Here is a 24,286-nt window from a genome sequence, read left to right as displayed (position 1 = left end):
AGAAGTCACAGTTGCTCTCTTTATCTAAATTTTATGGTGTTGGCCTTTTATTAAGGAGTTAAGTTAGACTTGCAGTGATCAAGAGGAGAGAAAAATCACTCTAGCTGTTCTGTGTTAGATCTGCAGTTTTATGAGATACATTCAGAGTGTGACATAAATTATCAGTTGGGTGGAACACTGAAACTATTCTTATAATTACAGCCTATCCCATCCCATATGACTATAGTGTGATGAGCTTGAATTTATAGATCTTTTATATGCATAAATTTGGAAACAAACAGCTCTAGCTTGTATAGTCCCACACTTTAAATGAAAATAGAAAATGAAAATTAGCTAAGCCTGCGTGTATATACACCCCTGCAGGACTGGGACTGTGTATTTTAAAACAATTTATTTACAGTTCTGATTTCTGCTGTCTGGTTTTGCAGATACCAGACAAAATATGAGATCTGTGAGCAGTTCCACTGATGGTGCCAGTCCCATGCTCTCGAGCTCACACATGGACTGAGTACCTATAGAGGAGGCAGCACATAAGATTTACATGTTTTTAGCTGTTCATCAAGGGTATTTTATTGACGGTGGCATCAAGCATGGCCAGAAATCTTTGCAGATTGTGACCTGAGAGTTTAATTTTATATTGGTACTTGAATATTTTAGTGGAGAGAAAACCCTATAATAAATGAATTCCAAACCCAGATTTTTTTTTTAATCAAACAACTTGGTTTTTCCAACGCTTAAACTTTGTTACTATGAGTCGTCAGGCACGACAGCATCCTTTAATCCTCGCTTTTAACACCGCTCGACGTCATCCCAAAGTTTAGGGGGGGGGGAAAAAAAGGTGTTTAAGAAGAACTGTGGAATAACAATGACAAGACCCTCCCCTCGGGAGACAGGTTACGGGTATAACGAGGGCAGCTGCGAGCAGGAAACTCGCTCGGTGTCCCCCCCTCCTGCCCGGGGCGAGGAGGAGAGGGAGGGAAAGGCTGGAAAGGAGGGAGGGAGGGAGGGAAGGGATGGAAGGGAGGGAGCGGCGGGGGGGGAACGCGCCCGCCCGGAGCGAGTTTCCTGCTCGCCGCTGCCTTTAAGGAGGCGCCGGGTTTAAGGTGGACCGGCGGGGAGGGGCGGGGCGCCCATCCCGGCCCCGCCCGCCGCGTCGCTCCCGGCCCCGCCCCCTTCCCGGGGCAGCGGGTGCCAGGCGGGGTTGTGATGCGGCCGTTGTTTTTGTAGGGTCGCGGGGCCGCGGTGCGCAAGGGAGCGAGGCGGCCCATGGAGCCGGGGCTCGCCTGGCGGGCGGCGTAGCCCTACCCCCGGCTCCCTCCCGCCGCTTTGTTAGCGCAAACCCAAGCGCGCCTCACCTACACGGTGAAGAGGAAGGCAGCGCTCCCCGCACAATAATGGGCACCCGGGCGCTGCCCCCCGGGCCGCCGCAGAGGTGAGTCGGCGCTGCCGCAGGGCCGCAGGCTCCCGGCGGGGGGAGAGCAAGGAGAGAGCGGAGCGGGGCGCGCCGTGACAGCGGCGCGGCGCCGCCGCCTTAAGAGAGCGCGGCGCCACCTTAAGCGGCCGCTGACTTTTCTCGTTACATTGTAGCAGCGGAAAGAATGTCGGCGCGGGCCGCGGGTGACGTCAGGAGGGAGCAGCGCGGCGGCCCCGCCAGGCAGCGGCAGCGGCGGCCCCGCCACGGCGAGGGAGGAGGCGGAGGAGGCGGGAGCGGCGCCGGCCCCGCCGCCACCGCAGCGGCAATGGCGGCCGTCGGGGAGCGCAGGTCCCTGCCCAGCCCCGAGGCGATGCTGGGGCAGCCCTGGAGCCACTGGGTCGATGCTGCTAAACTTCACGGGAACGACGGTGAGTGCCCGCCCGCGCCGCCCCCCCCGCCCGTCCCCAGCGCGCCCCGCGGGGTGCGGGTGCCCCGGGCGCGGCCCCGGGACGGCGCGGCGGGTGCGGGGCCCGGCGGGAGGTTGGGTCGGTTCCTCCCCCCCCCGACATTCGTTGCCCGGTGCGCGCCCCCGGCCGGGCTCGGGAGCGGCGCGGAGCGGGCAGCGCTTGCCCCAGTTCCTGTAATCCGGGACACGGTGCGGGGAGGTCGGATCCGGTCCCCGGAGCACGGCACCTCCTGCCCTGGATTCAGCCGGGGCGTGGGGCGGGGAGCTCCCGCCGCAGGTGAGGCATCCCCGGCGCTGACAGCGGCTCCCCCGCGCCGGGAGACCTCGGGCAGCGCGATCCCGTGTTTACTGCCCGGTGTGTGCCCACGGGGGAACGGGCTACAGGTCAACAGCCCTCCCCTGCGACTTCAGCACGGGTTGAGATCTTGTCTTGTGGCTTTTTTGGTTCCAGGAACAGCATTAGAAGAAAGTTTCAAGGAATATGGAAGAAACCGAGAAGCAATGCGACTTTGCCGAGAAGGTGAGTGCAATTCATTCTTAAGAAAAGCGTACAGAGAAGTTTTCCTGCTCGTAACTAGTTGCAGGAGGGACCTGCATGGAAAAGAGAAAGATAACTTTGATCCTATAGCTTTGGATTTGGGACTGTGGCCTGTCAGTGACTGGTGTTATTAGCATTGCTATTAAATTAATACCTAATCTCAAAACTACAAGTTAGGACATAGGTTACTTATTGTCTTTGCTGTATTTCTATATGGATCTCTTCTTTTTTTTTTTAGCCTATAAATAGTCCTAAGGAAGATGTATGGCCAACACTGATAATATCTTCTCTTGAATTAATATATTTTGATTCTTGGTATAACCCCTGTCAGCATTTGAATATCAATCCCTTCCTCTGTCATGTCAACGTGTTATGTTTATTGCTTGGTGCACTGCTAAATGAGAGTGACCTTTCACCTGTGATTAGCAAAAGCCCATTAAGGCCTAGTTTGTTGCGAGAGTAACAACTTGGAGTTGTAAGTAGATGATGAATGAAAGCTGTAGTTTATTGGTTACTTTCTAACAGGCAGTGGAAAAAAAGAAGGGAATGGGTCTGATTTGTGATGTTAATTTTTGTTTGTTTTTCTAGTTTGACAATTATTTTATAGCAGAGAAAGGTTCTAAAACTGTCTTAATATTGTTGGTACTTGGTTCCCTTGGACTGTCTGAGAGGGGTGCTGGAGAAGAGGCCCAGCTGTTTTAGACACTAGAACAGTTAGACCAGAGTCATTTGTTTGATGCTGTTAGAAATGGAAGACTGAGTTTGTAAACATGGTTTACAATCACAGGAGGCAGGACTTGCCAGGGACCTTAGCAGGTGATCTGATTCAGCACTTACCGACTTTCGAGCTACAAACAGCAAATGAAACCTAAAGCAAGGTGGCACAGGCTAGTTAGATTGGGAGGCAGTGATCCATACTGAGGCTGAATCAAAATGGCTATTTTTTGTAGAATTCCCTATGTTGCTAAAATTTGGGAAAAATCAATTTCTAGAATCAGAGTCAATGATCACTGACTGGGAAGAAAGATGCAATAGGCAGCTATGCTGCAGCATTCACATTCACTTGGGTCATTTTGCCATCTTTTGAGTGTATCTTTAAGTTCTTAGGCACTTGAAAAATCACTTTATTACTTCATTGCCAAGTTCCAATGTAATAGTGCTAAAAGAGCATTTACAACAATAAGCATGCACGTTATCGTAGTAAAGATTTTACTTATAAGGATTTTCAAACATTTGCTCTTATTTCTATCTCTTAAAATGCAAGCATCTAAGGTTTCCAGATTTTAACGTTAGCTGGCAGGGTGAAGACTAATGTATCTTATTTTTTTTTTCCCCTCTGGAGAGAGGTCATGAAACTGTTTTTGCATAGGCTGATCACTGAGACACAACTTTTCCACGTTGACTCCAACTGTGTGAATGGTTTGTAGGGTTATGAGTTGAAGGAAGGTCATAAAAAACTTTGAGAATTAAAAGTGAAACTTAGTAGCTCCGTCAGGCTTCCGGAAGTCTATTTATTTTAGTTGCTTTATGACATATGAATGAGACACTGACTTGGTATATACCTGTAGCTGGTGTCTAGGGAGCTCAGCCTACTACAAAATAAAGCTGCAGTGGTATTAATTAAGTTTAAATTAACTTAAGGAACTAGGGGAGTAGCAAAACATGCCAACATATATATGTATTGTGTTATCAAATAAAACTTCGAAAATACTGTAACTGATTCGTTTTCCCAGAAAGAATTTTGCCTTCAAAGTTGAGGAACAAACATTTATTGGACTGTGTAAACCTTGGTTCTTAACACAGAAAGGTGAACCAAAAGTATAAGTTTTGTCAAATCCACTCTAACCTCAAAATTTTTGTCATGGTACCACAGTATTTTAAATACAACTAACAGAACTCCTTGTCTAAGAAAGCTACTTCTCTACTGATTGGGAGTTGACTCAGAGGCCCAACTTCACAAAAGGATTTCAAGGTTATTTAGGCTAATTTAACCTTGCATTGCAACTCTTCCAGTTTGCATAAAAGAATTAAATATTCATGGCCTGGAGAGGGAGCGAAGGAAGGAACATGACTTTACAGCCCACATATTAGAATTGGGTTCAAAACCAAGAACCATTTTCTTTATTTAACAACTGTCAGGCTCCCACTGGCCTGTGTACCCACTGGGATATGGGTGGTAGCTGTTTCTTTTCCCACATGCTGTTTCTCTGCATCCTCTGGTGGGAATGGCCCCATCCTGCCTGGTGGCAAGAGGTGGATTTCAGCCTCACAGGCAGTGGAGTCTTAGTTTCCTGAATGAAGAGTGAGTGTTCCTGTTGTAACACTGTATTAAAGAAGAGGCTTAACACTGCCAGCTTCTCCTTTTGTTGTGCTTTAAAGGAAAAGAACGATGCCTGTTATTCTTTTAAAGGAATAAAGGACATAACTGTGTAATTCCGGGGCAACATTTGCAAGCAGTGGAGAGAGGCAGGGTTCCAGACACACCTTTGTCGCTGGCATTTCCTATTTGCTGATCAGGCAGCTCCTCTCTCAGCATGCTGGTGGTTGTGAAGCCTGATGAGTCCTTAATACCTGTCAGTGATGCTAGTTCCACGCAGGGATCAAGAAACTAAAATTAGTTCATAGTCTCAAACACTTTTTTCTACATCCAGCCCTCCTTTTCATAATGAAGCTCATGTCAAAGTAAGAACTAGAATTTGAATTTGGGCTTCCCAAACTCCCAGTATTTGTCTTTCTTACTTATTTTCCTGTTTATATTTCACTGCTCTTATAAGCTTTCTGTTCTGCTAATCCATAATATGCAATCATTCCTACTGGGATCCTCACAGACCTTCATCAAAGTAAGAAACTCATTGGATACTTTCTTACATGTTGCTTTTTGAGACAGGAACAGTCCACACTGAACTTTGATGTAGAAATCAGAGTTGCAGGAATAAGGTGTGGGCCCTCTTGTTACAGAAAATCTCCAGAAGATGGAAATGAGAAAGAGATGTCCATCATCATGGGAAGATTTTACTTTAAAGTAACCCTTAAAATTTACTTTGATTTTGTACACTGAAATCTTCTTGTGCTGAGCAATCCTATCAATATAAGAACGTGTTAGAATCAATTGTGCTTATTAGTTATTTTCATATGTAATTGACTTGACAATCTTTTGGCTCCTCCAGTCAATTAATTAGAGCTTGTGAACCAGCTAGAGGTATGATTCCCCTGCCACACAGCTTGTGCTGTGATGAAGCAAGGATAGCCTGTTGCATTATAATCTGTAAATGCACTTTAAAACAGCGAGGCAAAAATCTCATACTCTTCATGCATTTTCCTTATTTTGAAAAGTAACTTTGCTGAAGTGCATCTTTCAAACTTGTTTGTGTGATAGTGGGAGTGTGTGCAATCAGATGCAGCCAAAATGTTTTTATACATTCAGTTGATCTTGGAGATGTAGCAGATCTTGAAAGGAGGTTGATGTGTCTGTAATATCTGATACTGTTTAGTTTGAAAAAAATGGATTCTTAGTATCAAACTTTAATCACTTCATGAAACAGTTTTTCAGGAGATTCTGGCTAACTGGTGCTGAATTTAGTTTGCTTTTAAAAATTTTTCTGGCCGTTGTTGTGAAGAGGATCTCTAAATAGAACTGTGTGTGTAAGTGTAGAGTTCATGCGTGGTAACTTTGACAGGCTTCAACAGAGTGAACTTTTGCTTCTTACAAAATTTGACAACAGTTTGGCTCGTTTTGCTCTGTGGAAGAGTAGAGAAGCTCTGGATAGAAACAGTGAGGCCTAAAGTCGTTTATTGGGGCTGGGGACCTAACCTTCCCTCCCCCCAAGAAATTCTGACTCTCCTCACAGAAAATTTCCAGTTGCTACCAGTTATCATATGTGCTGTTTTAAATAAAACAAAAACAGCAAACCCCCCCCCCCCAAAACTAAAAAAACACAAACCACCACCACCCCCAAGTCTCTGTTGGAGAGAGAGAGAAAGAACCCGTGTGCATCATCATTACATGCATTTTTACTTATTAATCTGTACAACCCTTTTGAAGTGGTTGGGGTAAGAGTCTGTTAGATTCTTATATTGACTCATAAAATAATTGTTAAATATCTAAAATTATAAAAATTATAAAAAAGGAAACTATATAGTATCTCAGGGGAAAATAAAAGCACAGGGAGAAGAAGAGGGATTTGGTTAGACAATTTAAAATTGTTTGGGTTTGATTTGGTTTTAATAGCTTATCCAGTGCATGCTGAAACCATGGGGTGTCTTCACTAGAGCTTAAGTATCTCATTCTTTCAGTTACACACACAGAGTCCCTTTTTTTAGTCTGATTTTTGCGTGTTGCATCCTTTGAGAGGTGAATCCTTTGGTGCTGCCTCTTTCAAGCACTTCACTGGTACTGTCACCATGGCTTATAGTTAACTGGCAACAAACTACAGGAGGACAGAACATGTGTAACTTGGGTCTTGAGCTGAATTTGATCAATTGTCATTGATCAAGATAGTTGAATCTTTGCTGAAAAGTGGTCTTGGCCACCCTTACAGCATCCATCCATGCCAGTGATTTGTTCTGTTTGTACTTGATGCTTCTTAGAATCCCAAGGAAGTTTGTGGTTGCTCTCTGTATGTAACTGAGCTATTTGGGATGATCTGGTCATGAGGGGAGATGCAGAGGAGGTGGTTACTTTATCAGAGGCTGAGTTAGTTGGGTGATGGTCACTGGTACTCAGCAGTATCATGGGTCAGAACTGGTGCTGGCTGTGGGGTGATGTTGCATGGTACCGGTCTTACAGTTTTTAGACTATTCTGTCTTAATAAAGCAAGTGTTTAATTTTCTGTGGGAATGCAGATTGTCAGTTTTTGGTAGGCACCTTCAGAAAATGTTCCAGAAGATTTTGTGACTGTACAATCAGTCAGGAGAGCAGGTGGGAGCAAATTCTGTTCAGCATCGTGTCACCTGATAACAGTTGAACTTCTGGTCTTTGACAGTTAATATGTCCTGGGGATAAAAATAAAAGACTCCATGAACCTCTAGGGCATTCAGCAGAAGCTTTGAGATTTGATTATATTAATTGCTATTAATGGAAGCTACCAGAGCTGTGATGGTACTAAGAGCTATGCAATGAACTCTCGTTCTTCTCGAGCCCTTGCTGGGCAGGGTTGAGCCCAGTGAAATCCAGGACTGGGCCAGAAAGGCTCACTAGAAGCCCAAGGTCTAGAATTTTCCCAGTAGCAGGTTCAATAAATAATTAAAGTGGTGGTGAAACTTCTGTTTCAATATTAAGTTGTAAATACAAGTAAGAGACAGCATCTTATTTCAAATTTAAATTTGTTTTTATTCAGCCTTGGGAAGTGCTCAATTGAGTTGATTTTTGTTGTGTTAAATCATGTCAGAGATGCTTAGAGGGCTCTATAGTCCTTGACTGCCTGCAAATACACTGTGAGAATTTTTAATAGATTGAAATAAATATTTTAAGGTAGCAGTACAAAGTGCCATGCTTCTTTTTTGACATTCTGCATAGCTCTTCACAGTCTGTAATCAGATAAATCTCTTCTTCATTTCATTGCATTTTAATTGACTATTTACACAACAAGTTTTAAGGATCTGTGGGCTGGTTATCGTAAAACAATTACAGGGAGACTTTAAAATTGCATTGAACTGTGTAAGAAAATTGCGGAGATTTTATGAGATTGCTTGAAAAGTGTGCAATTTGAAAGGATGCTACTTTTGAAATTCTTTGCAGTGACTGGCTCTCATTTTCTTCTTGTTATTTTTTCTCCTTAAATCCAAGTTCTGTTTACAATATTTAATTATTTCTGACGAGATGAGTCAGATGTTATAAATAGAATATTGTGATGTTAGACTGCAAGTTAGAACTGTGTCATCTCATATGCTTTAAAGATACTTTGCAGGTTTTAGCTATTACCATATTAGTGTGATATTGCAAGGCCTTGGAGACTGTCACTGGAACTGCAGCCACAAAACTACCTCGGTCTATCCATAATATGTGAGAAGGCAGGATATTTTCTTTTAATAAGAACCTTTTGAAATAGTTGTCTATACACATATGTAACAGTCGGGAATTCACTGTTATCTAATGCTTCTTAAGTGGTATGTGTGATTAGCTGGGTTATCCTTGTGCAGAAGAGGTGAAATCTTGATAATACTTGGTTAAAGATTGCTTTGTGTATAGTTTCTGTGCTATATTTAACAACAAATGCTGAGTAAAAGAAGAACAGTGCAATAAATATGTAGAAATGTGACTTTCACACGAGTTGGTAGCATTATCTTCTAAGTAGAGCAGGAAAGACAAAAAGGCTTAGTGAAGGATACTTTTAAATAAATTGGGTTAAGAGGATGCAGATTACTCTCTCTAAGGTAACTATTTTAAAAGCTATTTCTTCCATTGCAGTGGATCTATAAAAGCAAATCTGTCCAGTTCTTACACCTCTCCTGGCTATGCCCAGACTGTGCCTGTAACTGCCAAAGGTCAGCTGGGGATAGGTGTGATCTCTTATTGCTTACAAAACAGAAAAGATTGTATCTTTCACAAACCCTTATAATGTTTGACTTGTAATTAAGTAGTCTAAATAATAGCTAAGATGCTTAAAAATTGTTTCTCTTCCTGTGTAGTGAATGAAATCACCACTGCTGTGGAACTTCCCCATATGTATGATACTCAACATTATTTCCTAGACATTCTTACAGTGTAGGTGACAGCAGAGAGGTGAATAGAGCTTTGTATTACACTTCAAGTTTTTTAGCAATGAGTGTTAAAATCTGACAAAGGGAATTCAAAGTATAATGGAGCAAATAGCATGACTGTAAAAGCAGTTGTCATGGAAAGCAATGAATTTGTTGTAATCTGTGTTCCCATTGCTAGAAGGCTTTGCACAGTCAAAAGCTGTCATTGCCTTTGCAGCTGTGAGCCAGGACTGGTGGTGCCGTGGCTCTTGGACTGATTCTCATGGCAAGTCAGATACTCGTGGTAATCCCAGATACTACGGGGTATGACAGGATATGACTTCATCAAAGTAAACTACACACACAGCTGCTCCCACATTGCTTGGAGTCGTGATTGCTACCTTTAGAAATGGTCACCATGATGGTAAATATCCTGGGTTATTGGCTCAGGTAGATTAGAAATACTCAAATGCTCAGTTACTTGTGTGTAAACGCTGCTCATCAGCCCTTGTGGAATAAGCTGGTTTGTGGTAACCTGTTTTCCCATGAGAAAGATTGTTTATTTTCCAGCTCACCCTCACCCTGATTTCCACTTCCAATAGCTTTGGCATAGCCAATAGGCAAACTTCATTGATAATACAGGGCGAAAGAGATAATTGGTTATGCCTCCCTTCTCTTCTGGGGAAATTATAACAGGCAGAAAACTTACGCAGTGTTCTTGATCTGCTCTTCTGTTGCTAAGCAAGAACTTGAATCTTTCATCGACTGCAGTGCAACAGAAAATGCAGCGTTCTCAACTGGCACTGAGAAAATGTATACAAAGGAGCTGAAGGGTTAAAATCCATTAGGGACCAGTTTTGAGATTGTAAGCCCATGTTGTGTGCTTTGGTTCTGAAATCTAGAGCTCTTATGGTTTTATCTGCAAGAAAGCTGGTTGGGCGCTTTTATGCCTGGAAGTCCTGTAGGTGCTTGCATTAAAATGAAGGGTAGAAACTTTAATGAGTTAAATTTGAAAATCACGTCATATAGTGAATACACAGTAAATTGGATGTTTGGATGTTTGTTTTCCATGAACATCAAATTATGTTGTATTTTATCCTCCATAAACTCAGTTTTCTGTCTACAGTTTTCTTCATTGACTGCGTAAATGGTGTAGTAGATGTTGTCAGTAGGCAAATTGGTTTATTAAGTGTTACCTGGGGATGTGAGGTGGTGGTGTGAGCCACTGAAGTCAGCAAGGGTTTTACTTGTGACGTAGGGAGGACGTAGGACTAGGTTATGGTGCTCAGTGGTGAGAGAGAAGACAGCCACGTTCACTACAACCTCACGATCAGACAGACAGCGGAGAAGTACTTCACTATGCAAACATTTAATTGTCAGTCCCTAGATATTATAGCCATGGCTTTGTCAAGGTGTATATAGCCTAAATTACACCCTCTGGCTATTGTTTCAGGCAAAAATACAGAAGAAAATTTGTATCAGTTTACACCTAGGGTGTGGTTCTACAATCTTTTTTTCTTTTTTTTTTTTTTTCCCCTCCTAGCAATGCTGGATTAAGCAGCTCCTCTGTCTCTGCTTTGTGAAATAACAGTTGTATTCTAACTGTAAAGTTGTTTCCAAAACAAGGTGGTGGCTGCATAAAGAATATGATTTTCCATCACATATTTGGTCTGGTAATCCTCGAATCCGTTCAACCATGTTTGATTGTGTATCTTCTCAGAGTGAATCTGATATGATTTTTACATGTCTACCTACAAAATTGTATAGCATAGTAGATCTTGTATCTTGGTTATCTTTGAGTGTTAGAGATGTTGTATCAGTGAATAACTGCAGTGTAAATCAGGATCAGTTATAAGTGGTGTATTGTGAAAACTAAACAGCAAGTAAGAACTAGTTTATATAATTTAATGTATTAATATTTTTTAAAAATTATTTTTACTAATTAGTTATGTCAGGAAGCCAGGTAATAGAAATCAAAAGTTTCTCTAACATTGCTGAGGTGCTTCCCAGTAACTCTGTAAGCTGGAGAAAATACAATTTGAATTTGGGTTACTCTGCTGAAGAAGAGTTACAACGTCATTTCTCTGTTATTGGAGTGCTGTTGCAAATGATGCCAAAAGGAGAGATAGGCATCATTTATACGGTATACATAAATGTGTGCCATACCAAATATTCTTTTTATCCCTTCAGAACAAATCCACAGTCATGTGGAATATCCAGAGGCCTCAAATGCTGCGAAGATTTGGGATAACTGGCCATATTTTTGATGGATGTGTCAAAGGAACAGAAAGTGTTCCCAATAGTCAGACAGTGTGGGTGTTGGATTATTGAGACAGCCACATAAAATAATTTGGAAAGTGAATTATTTTCAAAATAATACATCTTCCCATGAATTTCCCCACTTTTCCCAATAAATGTTAAAATCATCTGTTTTGTTCCTGTTCAGTTAGAATGACTCTAGAAATGTATTAAAGGAGTGTTTTACTTGCCTCTGACAGCTAGAAAGAAGGCTTTGCTGGGCTTTACTTTGTGAGGAATATAATTTTGAGGTTTAGGATGTTCAGATAATTTGGTTTTTAAAACATAGAATCTGTGTTTGAATGTGTCTGTTCTGCTCTGCAAACAGAGATGGCAGTCGTCCTGCTCTTGCCAGTACTAAATGGAAGTACTTGAGAGGAAAGGCCTAAATTAATTTCCTGATAGGCAGCATTTACTTCATAAAAGTACCTAAAGATGGATTCTCAAAAGCAATTTTGTTTTTCATTTCTGTGAAAGTTGTGTTACCCAAATCATCTGTCTAGAAATCCTGCTTGTTAAGGAGCTTCTGTTCCACATTGTAGTTTGTAATTTATAGAGATGTTTTGAGCCAAATTCAATATATCTGCATTGCCTACCAAAGTCAGTGTGTATAATAGATTGCAAATTTTTGTCCTAAATTCTGTGGGGGTTTTGTGGCTCAGTGATTGAAGGAAGACTTCTACTACCAGTTGTGTTATGAGACTCTGGGGGAAATATCAGTGTCTGAACCGTACCTGATACGGTTTGATTATGTTTTGTATCTAGGCTGGGCAGAGCCCTCTTCTTGTCTGGATATTTCTTCTCTAGAACCTGCTTTAACATCCAGTTTGCTGTGCCTGATGTACTGTGCCTCCAAAAACCACTGTTTCCATGGGGTGTTTGGAGAAGTCCGAAATGCATCAGTCTTTGTTTGGGAAATTTCCTTTTGGTTCTGCCTGACTCTCAGCTTGTGCCCTGAAATGGAGGGGTGCAGACCACTGTGACATTTGCTGGAATAGAACTTGCAAGTATCTTCTGTTGTTTTTGTGGCCTGAATTTAATGATCTGAAGCGCTAGCTTGATAGCCTTGGAGATAAGAATACTATTTTTATCCGCAGAGTAGGTAGAGCACAGGAGTAAAATCTTCAGTGTGCTGTCAATGTGTCTCATCTGAGGCTTGTTTACAACTGCTTGGGATGCAAAAGGGGTTCTCTGTGCAACACTGCAATTCTCTGTCCTCCTGCTGACGCCATACAGAATTGCTGTGGACAACCACAACAATGTGAAGAAAGGCCTCTCTCCCAGGAAAGGTCAAAATCACAGCCCGGATAGATGGTGCTCTTCGTTGTAGAATGGGGAGACATGATGGTAAGATGCAGCATCATCAGTTTTATTTATAATTTAATCATCCCAGGAGTTTTCTTGCACTCATGTGAGTAGAGTTGTGACCGAGGTCTCACAGGAAGCGTGGTGTCATCACAGTGATTCCGGGTGATGTCACCGACTGACAGGAGCGGTTGGGGTGTCCCTACTCCTATGGTGGCCCGGCCATACCCTTTCTTGGACTCCTTTGGCATCTTTCCCCAAGTGCTCCACACTGTTGCTGGAAGCAAAAGCTTTTGAGCAATTTCCAAACACAAAGCGGTGCATTGTGGGCCAGCGCTGGGAAGACTGGCTCAACAAGTTTGGCAGCAGTGGCTTTGGCTTCCTGCCTACCCTGGATAGGCACCACTAGAGATTGCCACAGTCTCCGAGCGGGTTTGAGCTGAAGATCCCAGCCTAGGTCCTAAAATTCATGTGCGTGCAACTGCTGTGTCTGGCGAAGGATCTGCTTCTGTTGGAAACCGTGGTTTTGTTATCCTAGATATGTTTGCAGTAGTTATCTTTTGGCTCCTTTAGGAAGGTGGATGTGTTATTTGTTTTCAGTGTACTGGGGGATGGTAAACTCTACAAATTTATTATAATATCAAAGGATCCTGTTTACCTTTCAAATTCCTGATACCTATTTAATCTTACTTACTGTTGTCATCCTGAATCATCCAGGGGCAGTTAACTGGTGCTCTGAAATGTCCTTTTGCATGCCTTTTTAAAATACCAACTCTGTGTTCTTTGCTGTGGCTGTTCCTTAAAACTGGCTTCGTGTCTTCCCTGACATGTTCTTTGCAGACAGGCCTCCTCTTGCAACATGATGCATCAGACCACCACTTGAGGTCTGTGGGGTTCTGAGGGCTGCAGGACACCACTTGCCTGTGTCTCACTGCACAGCTGTGCTCTGAGTACGTCTAATCTTGTATCTGCATAAGGATGACTTTGTCTTGCTGCTTAAATAATCACATTTATTGTTTTTATGTCCTTTTTTGACACAAGATGTCTAAAAATTAAAGCTGTGCCCATTTCAGTACTTTTTCCCAAGAGCATTTTGCTCCCTAGCTGGCCTTTTTTTCACCTCCCACTGTGTGTTTAGGTCCATTCATACATATCTAATACCTTTTCTTCCTAACTGTCTCGAGTGCTGTTATCTGCAGAGAGACCAGAGGAGCAAAGCAGTCTTAGGAAGTATCTGTCAAAAATAAAAATGTGAGTTAGACCAAACCAGCATAATCAGAACATAAAGTAGTCCAAGCAAATTCTTCTGTCTTTTCCTTTTGTTTTATTTTGCTGAAGGTGTTACCTTCTGTGTACATCACAAGTGGGCTGGTGTTCAGGTTATGTTAAAGAGGCCCAGACCATGAAAGAACAGAAAAACTACTTTAAAACATGCCCTTTCAGAACTTCTGCATGTATAATATGATCTAAGTGATGCTTCATTTTTTAATGCATCTTAATTAAAAAATATTAAAAGTTGCAGTCCTTCCCAACCTTATGAGTGAAATGGGTGATTTCAGTAGTGGAGAACTAGGGCCAGATATAGAAGAATTATACCTGGTGCAGATTTGTTCAGCCAGTGTTTTCAAAGTCTTTATTCTGTATACATACTGTGTATTCTATGTATAATGTTTGGAGATGGAATTTGGGAAGATTTTGTGAAGGCGGGCTCCTAAAATAAGGCGAATCACTCCTAACAGTGAAGAAATACATCTTGGAATAAGGATAGCAATGGGCTTATCCTAAAGGGGAGGTGATGTGCAAAGGCAAAACCTGAATTTCTTCTTTAGAAGAATTCAGTATTCCATAACAAAAAAAAAATTAACTTCCATGAAGAGTTTTTAGGCTGAACTGGGTTTGTGTTGTATCACAAACAGCCAGCAGTGAAGTTACTGACCTTACACTGTGAATGGGTAGCCTGATTTCCTTCAGTGCTTACCTTTTTTCTTCCTATAACTGTGTGTCAGAGGACAACTAGCACTAGTTTGAAGCCTAACCCTTCTGAACAGGTGGATCCCCTCTTGGCAGGAAATCCCTGGTGACTGTAGCTCTGTATGTGCTGGAATATATCAATTGTGAGACATAAAGACTTAAGGTTTACCAGTTCCTCAGCTAGATAATTGAAATAGTAATATTTCATTGTTTTAAGGTATGCAATAGCCAAGTTCAAAATACTTTGTGTAACTACATGTGTGTTCAAATACATAAGAAATGGGTTAGCTCTTTTACTGCACTATAACAACCAAACCTTTTTATTTTCCACTTTGTCTTTTAATCTTATTAGATATCACAGTACTGTTGGGCTTTTTTTGCTATAGTACATTTATATGCCTGTTGCTGTGCAACTCGTATTTTTTTTTTTTATTGTATCAGATCAATTCCCAGTAAATCTGTAAAGCAAGGAAAATAAATTTTAATGGAAAAACTAATAGTGCCTGCCAAATTGAGAGGGGTACAGAAGTGTAAGTTGGTATGTGAAAATCAGGAGGCATCAGTTTCTTTATAGCTATATTAGGCATGATTGAAGCAGTCTTATTTTTGAGGTGGATGTTCCAGCACATGGAGAATGGGAGTGGCACGGGTGGGGTGGTTTTAGGTAGTTGGGTTGCCTAATAAAAGAAAATATTGATATACAATTCAGTTGACAGGTCCTGTGTTTTATATTTCTTTTTTTTTTTGATATGCTGATTTGCTCCCTCAGGTATCAGGTGCATGATATCAGATGTGACCAGAGCATTTTTTGTACCAAGATGTGTTGTCTTTGCATTAGAGAACATGCTGCTGTCACACAGGAGTTGGGGCTGCAGTCAGCAGGGAAGAGGAGGGGAGAGGCTGAAGGATGAGCACTGTGCATGTCTTAGGTAGCAGGGAACATGATGTGTTTTATAATTACAAAATTTTGTTGTGTTCTCATACCACAAAAGATGTAGTCATGGGTACATTGTATTCCTCCAGTTCCCAGTAAAAAAATGTGTAAATCTGTATGTGAATGTCTGTTGCTGCTCTACTCCCTCAGTTACTGAACACTGAGTCACAGCCAGCACCCAGTCCTATGGCTGGAGATGGACAGTTGCACAGGGAAAGTAGCAGAAACCACATGTGCCAGTTCTTTTTCCCCTCCAAAGCATGTCTGGATGGGAGATGGGAGAGGCTGGGACGCCTGGAGCACGTTCACCATTTGCAGTCCCGACGTATCAAAATGCCTGTGCTGCAATGAGCCGTTTTGTGTAAACTGGGAGTTTAGGTTTAAATAAAAGAAACTTCCTTTTTCCTACTCCAAAAGTGCAGCTGCTGCAGAGTACACGGAGTGCTGCTTGTGGAAGAGAAGAAAAGTGCCAAGCCTGTTGATGTTAAAACAATTCATAATTGTAGCGTGCTTCAGGCTATATGACTTGAGATATATTTTAGACTATTCTGTGGATGATTTATTTCATTTTAATTGAGGCTGTGTTTAACTAGTGGCTTATCCAGAACATTTTTCCCCCCTCACAATAGACCCTGGTTTTCTGCATAATAACTGAAGTGTTTCTGTGTACACTTTCATATTAGCTTAGTCCAGATTTTAATTTTACTGTGCAAATTCAAGGTTTTTCATTCCCTGAATTCAGTTTAATTTCTGTGTCGTAGTTGCAAAACTCAACTCATCTTTGAGGGTTCCTTAAAGGTATTTTAGGATTGGCTTATTTTTTTTTTTTGACATAGGAACATAAATAATAATTTGTTTGCCTTCCCAAAATACAGCAGTGGCATGATGAGATCATGTCACCTAAAAATAATGCATGACTTTGAATGAAGATTTCTTACATGACAAATTGTATGTTCAGCATTTGCATAATATTATATAAATTGGTTGGAGAAATTTAAAATACCTTTAGGTCTGAAAACTAAACAGTAAATGGGAATAGTTTTGCAGATGACTGACTTCATTCGAATTGCTGATGAAAACTTCATGTAACAGGATACAATGTGTGGGGGGAGACTTAAAAAGCTTCTCAGCAGATTAAAATATGCTACTTGTGTTTCATTGAGAAATTTACTCCTGTCTTTCTATTGACAATCTTCTGTAAGATTGCTCACTGAAATTATGGATTATTCTTATAATAAACTTAGAAAACCTGTTTAATAGTTTGATTGAACAATTTGACATGTGTTTTGTGTTAGATTTTCAAAAAAAATGTGTGTAGATGAATTCATATACAAAGAATTTAACTAAATACTTAGATGTCTGCTTTAATATGTTTTATATATAATTACAGGAACATTCAAATCTTGGGAGCCTAAAATTAGAACTCCCAGCTGCACGCTAGGCTTGCAGGTGCACGTGTGCATGACACACTTCTCTTTGGTATCTGCTGCTCAGTTTTTATCCTTGGATATGATACAGACACTTCCCAGAACTGTTAAATTTTAGAGAACAGGAGACTGTCAGTGTTTCATTCTGCATCCTCATGGAGAGAGGGAGGAAAGGCTCCAGGAGAATTGCTGTGCTCGTAGCCTTGCACAAGGATTGCTGTTTGGATTTGCAGCTTGGGTATGCACAGAGCAGTGTTACTGCCTGCAACATATGGCAAAGCTTTTTGCTGGAGGTGTAACTCCAGGGGATGATGCAGGGGATGGGCTTTTGGGAATGCAGCACAACTGAACCCACAGAAAAGAGGTAGGTCGTCCTTGACCCTTTCACCAGGTAAGATTCTGCCTTGAATTTGGGGAAAACAAAGTAAAATCTGCAGAGCTGTAGCTTTGGAAATGCAGACTGTCATGAGTTTTGAAAGGAGATCTGACAGAGAGGACTCCACTTTTACAGATTAAGTGTTCTAACACTAGTAGAGATTTATGACAGTGATCAAATCTAATGCAGCTCCTGTGCCCAGTTAAACCAGATTGTGGGGCTTTTCAGTCTTGAAGTGAAAGTTGTTTCTCTGAGCCAAAACTTTGAGGTTTGAGTATTCTTAGGACTTCAATAAAATGCTGGGTAACTGCTATATTTGCCAAAGTGGAAAATGCAGTAAAAACATTTAATCAAGTTTTCAACTGTTCCTTCCTTCACCTGATCAGCAACTGCACAGTGGAACAAAGTTCAGAACCCAAGGAGAGCTGTGCCTTTCAAATGTCTCCTCCTTCCAAAGCTGTATGTGCAAAACATATAAGTTACTTAATGTAGAAAATGCAGTTGGCAAGTTGGCAATAGATAACTTTGCAGAAAATGCTTCAGCAATGCTTCCCTAAATGAAACAGCTCAGGTGTGGGAATGCCCATTTGTTTTGTTTTGTTTTGTGTTAAAAGGCTTTTTTGCGTCTGAGGCAACATGAGCACCTTTTGAAAACAGATTTTTTTAAAACAGTGTTTCTGTGTGCAAATTTGATCATTTTATGTTTGGTTTGTTTGATTATGCATGTGTTCTTTGCAGGCACAAATTTGTCATGCCTGCACATATGGTTCGTAAAATGCTTGTGTTCTATTAATACTTAAGTGTTCATTATTGGAAATTTTGCAGAAAACCGTGAAGTATGCATGTTTTCCTAGAATCTCTTGTTTTGTTTTAAAATTTGTGTAAACCGGAGCACTCTGAGTACTCCATGGTTTAGTTATTTTGTTCACAGTATCTGTTTAGGAATACTTGCTTTTTATTATTGTCTTGCATAGTACACAGTAAAAAAAATTGCCAGGAGTTTAATTTCACTTCAGCATTGATAAGTACACAAAAACACATGTGTTCATGAATGATAAGCACTTGAGTGTTTCTGGAAAACAATTTGGATATATGTTGTTTAGAAAATAATATTTTAGTTGCAGAAAGTGAAATAGTTGTGTCTGAAAGGTAAGTTTTGAGACGCTAACTTGGATCACTTTAATTTTTTAATAAAACATTCATATCAGTTAAAATAAGGGCCTGTGTGACTTAAAATAGATGGGAGCTTTACTTAAGATAACCAGGTTAGTTAAATACCTTGCAGTGCTGTTTGTAGCTGCCTCAGTTTGCAGCTAAGATTCTCCTTGTGCCTGAATATTACTTGTTATTGACAACTAAAGTCAGCAATAGATTCAGCAGGACTGGCCCACTGTGCAGATTTCTTGGCAGAATTTTAGCTTTTTTGGCCAACTATAAGTCATTAGTTTGGTGGTGACAGAGCTGAGGTTTCTGTGTGAAATCTGCCTGGGTTTGGTACAACCTGTTTGTGGTCCTCAGTGCTGGTTAGATGCTTTCCTTCTCCCTCCTCGTGCATCTCCCCGAGATCACAAGCCCTTAAACATAGTAATTTGGAAGGTTTTATTTGCTTTCAGACACTAAATGACATTCATGTTCTCCACAGCCATAAAAGGTAAAACAACAGAAATATTTTAATTACTTTATCAGGATCTGACATTACCTGGGACATGTATTACAAGCAAATTATGGGAGTTGTCACAAAATTTCTTTTCCTTCAAGATGTCAACTACTTTTAAGTTACTACAGCTGTGGTTTTTTTCCTCCTCTTTTCAAAAAATTTTCAGATGTTAGTGAAGAGTTGTGTTATCTTAAAATAATAGTTCTGTTAAAACCATGCCAGTAAAGAAAGAGATCTACCAGTTAAGTCAAGTTAAAACAAAGTGTACTTGCATATTTTTTACCTTAGTATGATCAAGACTGATTCTCTTCTAATGAGAAGAGAAAACACAGCTAGTACAGAGCAAATGTATTCAAGATAGCTCTTGGTGGACATTATTTGATCTTACTTGGTTCATGAAGTAAATAGTTCAAACAATCTAGATTTTGGCAACATTCCAAAACAATGGAATCTATTTACAATTTCCTTTTATAGTACCTCTGAAACAGTTCCCTGATTTCTTAATGGAAAAGCTAGTGAATTGATAAAAGTTGGTACATTTGCTTAAGGTGGATTTGGATCAGACTCTTGTAAAAAGAAAAGTACATTCTGTGTTTGGGGGGCGATTAAAAATAATACAGGGTTATATCTGCTGTGAGTGTAAATTTAATAGTTTAGGGCATCATGGTTTTAATGTGTCTAATATTAATTATAGTGATTAAAAATATTCTGGGAGTATAACCAGGTTGGTGCTGTGCTGAAGGCGTGTTGTGCTATGCTGTGGGAGGATCTTTGTAGCCAAAACCTTTTGCTGTTCACATCAGGTATCAGTGTACAGTGTCCATTGTCAAATTACACTGAATAGTGAGCAGTGCATACATGTTTGTGATAAATCAGACTGAGACTTTAAAAAATAATCTTAATAAGCAGATGTTTATGCTGGGAATAGATAAGGAAGAATGAACATTAGCAGTGTTTTGGCATGAAAAATATTTCTGCTGAGCTTTTACATATTCATGTCGCAGTTTGATCGAGTTTTCTGTTCGTTTGCTGTAACTCTGATAGTTTGTACTTTGCCCTTTCACTTCTGCCCTCGGTAGTTTTGCTTTCTCTTCTGATTCAGTTTTCATTCTCCTCCTTTTTTCTGTTGCAGTAAACAGACTTCTGGAAAATAGGAAACTCGTGTTCTGGTCTCTGCACATAGCCAGGATTAGGGTTCATTCTACCCTCTTCTAATGATTGCTGTACTGGAGAGGATCTTAACCTCACTGGTTTTGGTGATATTTCATTTCTAGAAGGGATGCTGTCTTATTACATACTAGGATAAATGGACTGTGCAATGGTCCCTGTCTGAAAAGGGGCAACAAGGTTTGTAGGAAATCTGATATATTGTGGGGGTTAAAAAAAAAAATCCAATAAAAATATACAGCTGTGGTAACCACTGAAACTAGTGGCTAAATAAATGCAAACGGCTGACCTTTTCTCTAACTGAGGAGGTTTTAGGCTGTTTTGTGTGTTCTGTTGTGTGTGATGTTAAGTAATAGAATTATGAGGTTGAGAGTACACAGTTAGTTTTAATGACCACAAGCATGAATTTCTTTAGTGTAGCTGCCCTGAAAGAGAATGCTGGAAATACTAAGAAATTACTCAATCACTTATGTGTTTCCACGATGTGTTTCAGAGAAGAGGAGATGGCAGCTCAGTGTTAGAAAGTTTTTCAGATTAGACATGCTGAGCTCCATGTTACTTGATGTGCAGTATGCCAGATGGTCCATTATTGTTTTTCCTTTTTTTGTTAGAAAATTATGCTCTATTGACCTTTTCCAAATAAGAAGCATTTTCTCTATTACATGCTCAACAAGTAAATCTCAGAATTGTGTATGCCATGGGCTTGTTTTAGTCTTGGTAAACAAGTGCAACAATACATCATTTAAAGTTACCTTTTTAAAAACAAAGTTACATTTGAAAGGAGAAGTGAATTCCGGGGGTCACAATGTTCAGAGGTTTCTTATTATGAAGGTAAATGAAGTAGGTTTAGAATTAATGTGACTAGCAGCTCTTATAATAGTATCTGTATGTTGATACCATATAAACATTTATGGAATTTATGGAAAAATACATGGAAAGTTTGAGGTTTCGATTTAAATTTTTAGTTTGACCTTGAAAAATATTCCCAGATGGAGAGAGTTAAATGAGCCCAGCTTCGGAAGAGGAACATATGAATCATGGTTGCTAGGCTCTTCCTTGAGAGGCATAGGCTTTATATTTGCAGTGAAGTATTTCAAAAAGTAATCTTCAAACTCAGGGGAACAGTGCATTGAAATGACACTGGTGAAATACTGTAAACTTCATTAGACTTTTAAATAGAGAACGTGCATGTCATGAAGTGAAACAAGTATAAAGTATTGGGCGTTAGAGTATCAACTGCAAGGCTTGTGAACTTTCATAAGTGGTTGAGGAGGAACAGGAAAATTAGGCGTCCATTGCCTACTCCTGGTACATACTTCTTATTTAAGTTTTGTTAAACTGTTCTGTGTATTATTCTCTAATATTTGCATGGCCTAATTTGTCATTCATATAACAGTGCCACAGAGGTGTTTACCCTGTTGGAACACAGAAATAAGATTTCCCTGAAACCTGCTCTTGCTCTACTCAATTAATGACTGTGAAGCACATTAAAGATGTGCTACCTGCCTAAGAATGAGGTTCTTGGGTTGGGAAGTGTGGATTCAGGTCTCTTCCAGTTGTCTTAACTGATCTTGTTTGTGTTACACTCCTTACATTTTCAAAGCCATTGTTAAAGCTAATATGCAGGGCTCCATGAAGCATTGCTACTCCTTTTTGCCCACTCAGCGTGCTCAGACTCAAGTGTTATTTAGGGTCCTATGAGCTTCTCTAACATAATTTAATTGTATCTATTTTAAACAAATGCTTTGGTAATAAAAAGCTATTGTTTATTTTACCTCCTGTGAGAAAACAAAAAGAATTGCACTTAGGCCTCTAACCTTTGCTGCTCCCTCACTAGTTATGTTGGGGTTCTGCTCTGTTACCAGTGCTGTAGGAGACCACTGTGGGGTAGATCATCTCTTACACTGATTTGTGCCATCTGGCTGGAGTTCTGTGTGTGCTTCCTTTGAAATCAGGTTGTGATTTTGGGTGTGCAGCAAATCCTTTGCTCTGTGTCAAGTGGTTTTACTCTTAGAATGGTCCTTTGTGAGTTTCTGTATTTCCTAATTCTGTATTCTGTCATTGCTTGCTGTCACTTGGAGCTAAGATTTTAAAACTGAAGATGTGTTTTACGGTGTAAATGACACTTGTAAATTATTCAGATTTCTTGGGATCCCCAAACTGAAATAAGAAAACATTTTTTTTTTTTGCATCACTTTCTGCCAATTTGTTTCAGTTGTCATTTAAAATTGGAGCTCTGTATTGCCAGCAAATACTCATAAAAGAGTTCTTAGTGTGATGGTGCTTATATGTAATGTCCCAGAGCAGTATCAAGGAGTACTTTATTTTGCAGGAGACACAGAGCAGACGGTCCTTCTCTCATGTTCACTATTCCCCCTTGCATTCTGTACAATATGGTTTAAAGTCTGAGAATCCAGTGAGGTCTGAACGGTGCAGTAATGGGAACAGATTCCAGGGTGTGGATTTACAGTTCGTTGGACATCACACAGTAGCAGCCTCTCTGTGGGCTATTAACAACGTAAATATCAGGCAGTGCACGCTGTTATTGTCCCATTCATCCTGGAGGATTGGTAGTCAGGTGGAAGTGACCCTGGAGTATTTGCTTGCTGTGTGGAAACTTTTATACGCAGGCATACCCAAAGAGCTCCCGCACGAAATATTAGCAATGACATTTAAGTTTATACTTGTTTTCTTACCTAGCTTAACATTACATCATGGAAAGTAGATATTGAAAAATAGAAGCTTATTATTCCTATTTGATCCCCCCCTCCTCAGCATATATTTACTAGCTGTGCTTAGTTTGCAGTACTTGTGTGCTGGAGGTCTTAATGCTTTTTTTAAATGATATCATATAAATAAATAAGCAAGAGTTGCTATTTAATGAAGCGCAGATGAGATGATTTGTTTATTTAATGTAACCTCAGTTGCAAAAAGGTGCCTGTGACTTAGATGAGTGTAGCTGTGATCTCTCTCAGCCGAGTCAGATGTCCTTGGTCATTTGCGTCCAACTGCAAAATCCGGTTGGAGCTGTTATTGCAGGTATCGTGCTTAATTTTGGTGTAACACTGGTAAGGTTTTTGGAAAACCTGGGATAGATTATGTGTTTTAGAGAAAAGTAGTTAATTTTTTATGATGAAGATACATACTACAAGGGGAGTCCTTAATTCTGGAAGTTCGACGTGGATATGTTCTGTCCGTGAGAAACCAAGTGGAGTCCGTGGGGCTCTACAGGGCTGATGGTGTCATTCTGCCAGTGGCTGCCTTGTGTTATGGCACACTCACTCTTAGCATGCAGCACACTCCATTTATTTCACAATTGGTGTTCTATTAATGAACAAAACCGTGGTTGCTGTTTTTAAATTAGTAGATGTAAAATGAAACTCTGGGGCAGTTCTAGCACAGGGGTAAATAAGTTCAACTTATTTTCTAAGTTACTGTTAAGATAAATCTATTACTTGAGCATTTTTATAGGAAAATAAACTTGCTTATATCAATTTTAAACCTTTAAATAGTGTTACAGCCACATATAATGTTTGCAGTTTCCTGGTTTTTTGTCTTTTAATTATTGAATAACATTTTTAGTAATATCAATGTAATGTACCTTTAAGTTGTGTAGTAAATGCTGAATTTATTGCTCCAGTAGTCTCTGAATGCAGTTATAACTGTTAAATATATTATTAAGAAACTGTATTCTTAAAATTGTAGAAACTAATTTTATTAGTAAAAGTCTACAAGTATGTGTGTTATCTCCAAAATCCACACATGCTCTGACACACTATTATCTCCAGTTCTCTCTCCTGTATAGCTGTTACATGGATCTCTGGCAGCAGATGGCTGGACTATAATGCACTGTTGAACAAATAAAACCATTAGGCATATAATACTGCCTGGTAAATGACTGTGTGTTTAAAATGGTTTAAAAAAATTAAATAGAAAATAAAGTTCACTTTTGAATTCATTTAATGACATTGGAATAAAATCCAAACCCCTTTCAGAATACATAAAACATCCCCTCTTATGTTGTGTTTGTCAGTTGAAGTCAGTCTTTTTTTATT

The 24,286-nt window shown here is 40.2% G+C and overlaps 1 protein-coding gene across 1 annotated transcript in view; it reads left to right on the top strand.

The window, feature by feature from the left end:
* Positions 1-1,204: 1,204 nt before the first annotated feature.
* ATXN7 (ataxin 7) overlaps positions 1,205-24,286 on the top strand; it is a 60,431-nt gene continuing 37,349 nt past the window's right edge. The window contains 3 exon segments of the mRNA XM_032698678.1: positions 1,205-1,432; positions 1,588-1,842; positions 2,332-2,400. Of these exon segments, the coding sequence (XP_032554569.1) occupies positions 1,599-1,842; positions 2,332-2,400 (313 nt within the window). The 5' untranslated portion in view covers positions 1,205-1,432; positions 1,588-1,598.

The sequence above is a fragment of the Chiroxiphia lanceolata genome, chromosome 11, assembly GCF_009829145.1.
Source record: "Chiroxiphia lanceolata isolate bChiLan1 chromosome 11, bChiLan1.pri, whole genome shotgun sequence".
Lineage (NCBI taxonomy): Eukaryota > Metazoa > Chordata > Aves > Passeriformes > Pipridae > Chiroxiphia > Chiroxiphia lanceolata.
Note: the sequence above shows the minus strand (reverse complement) of the source record. Positions and strands in the feature narration are given on the sequence as shown.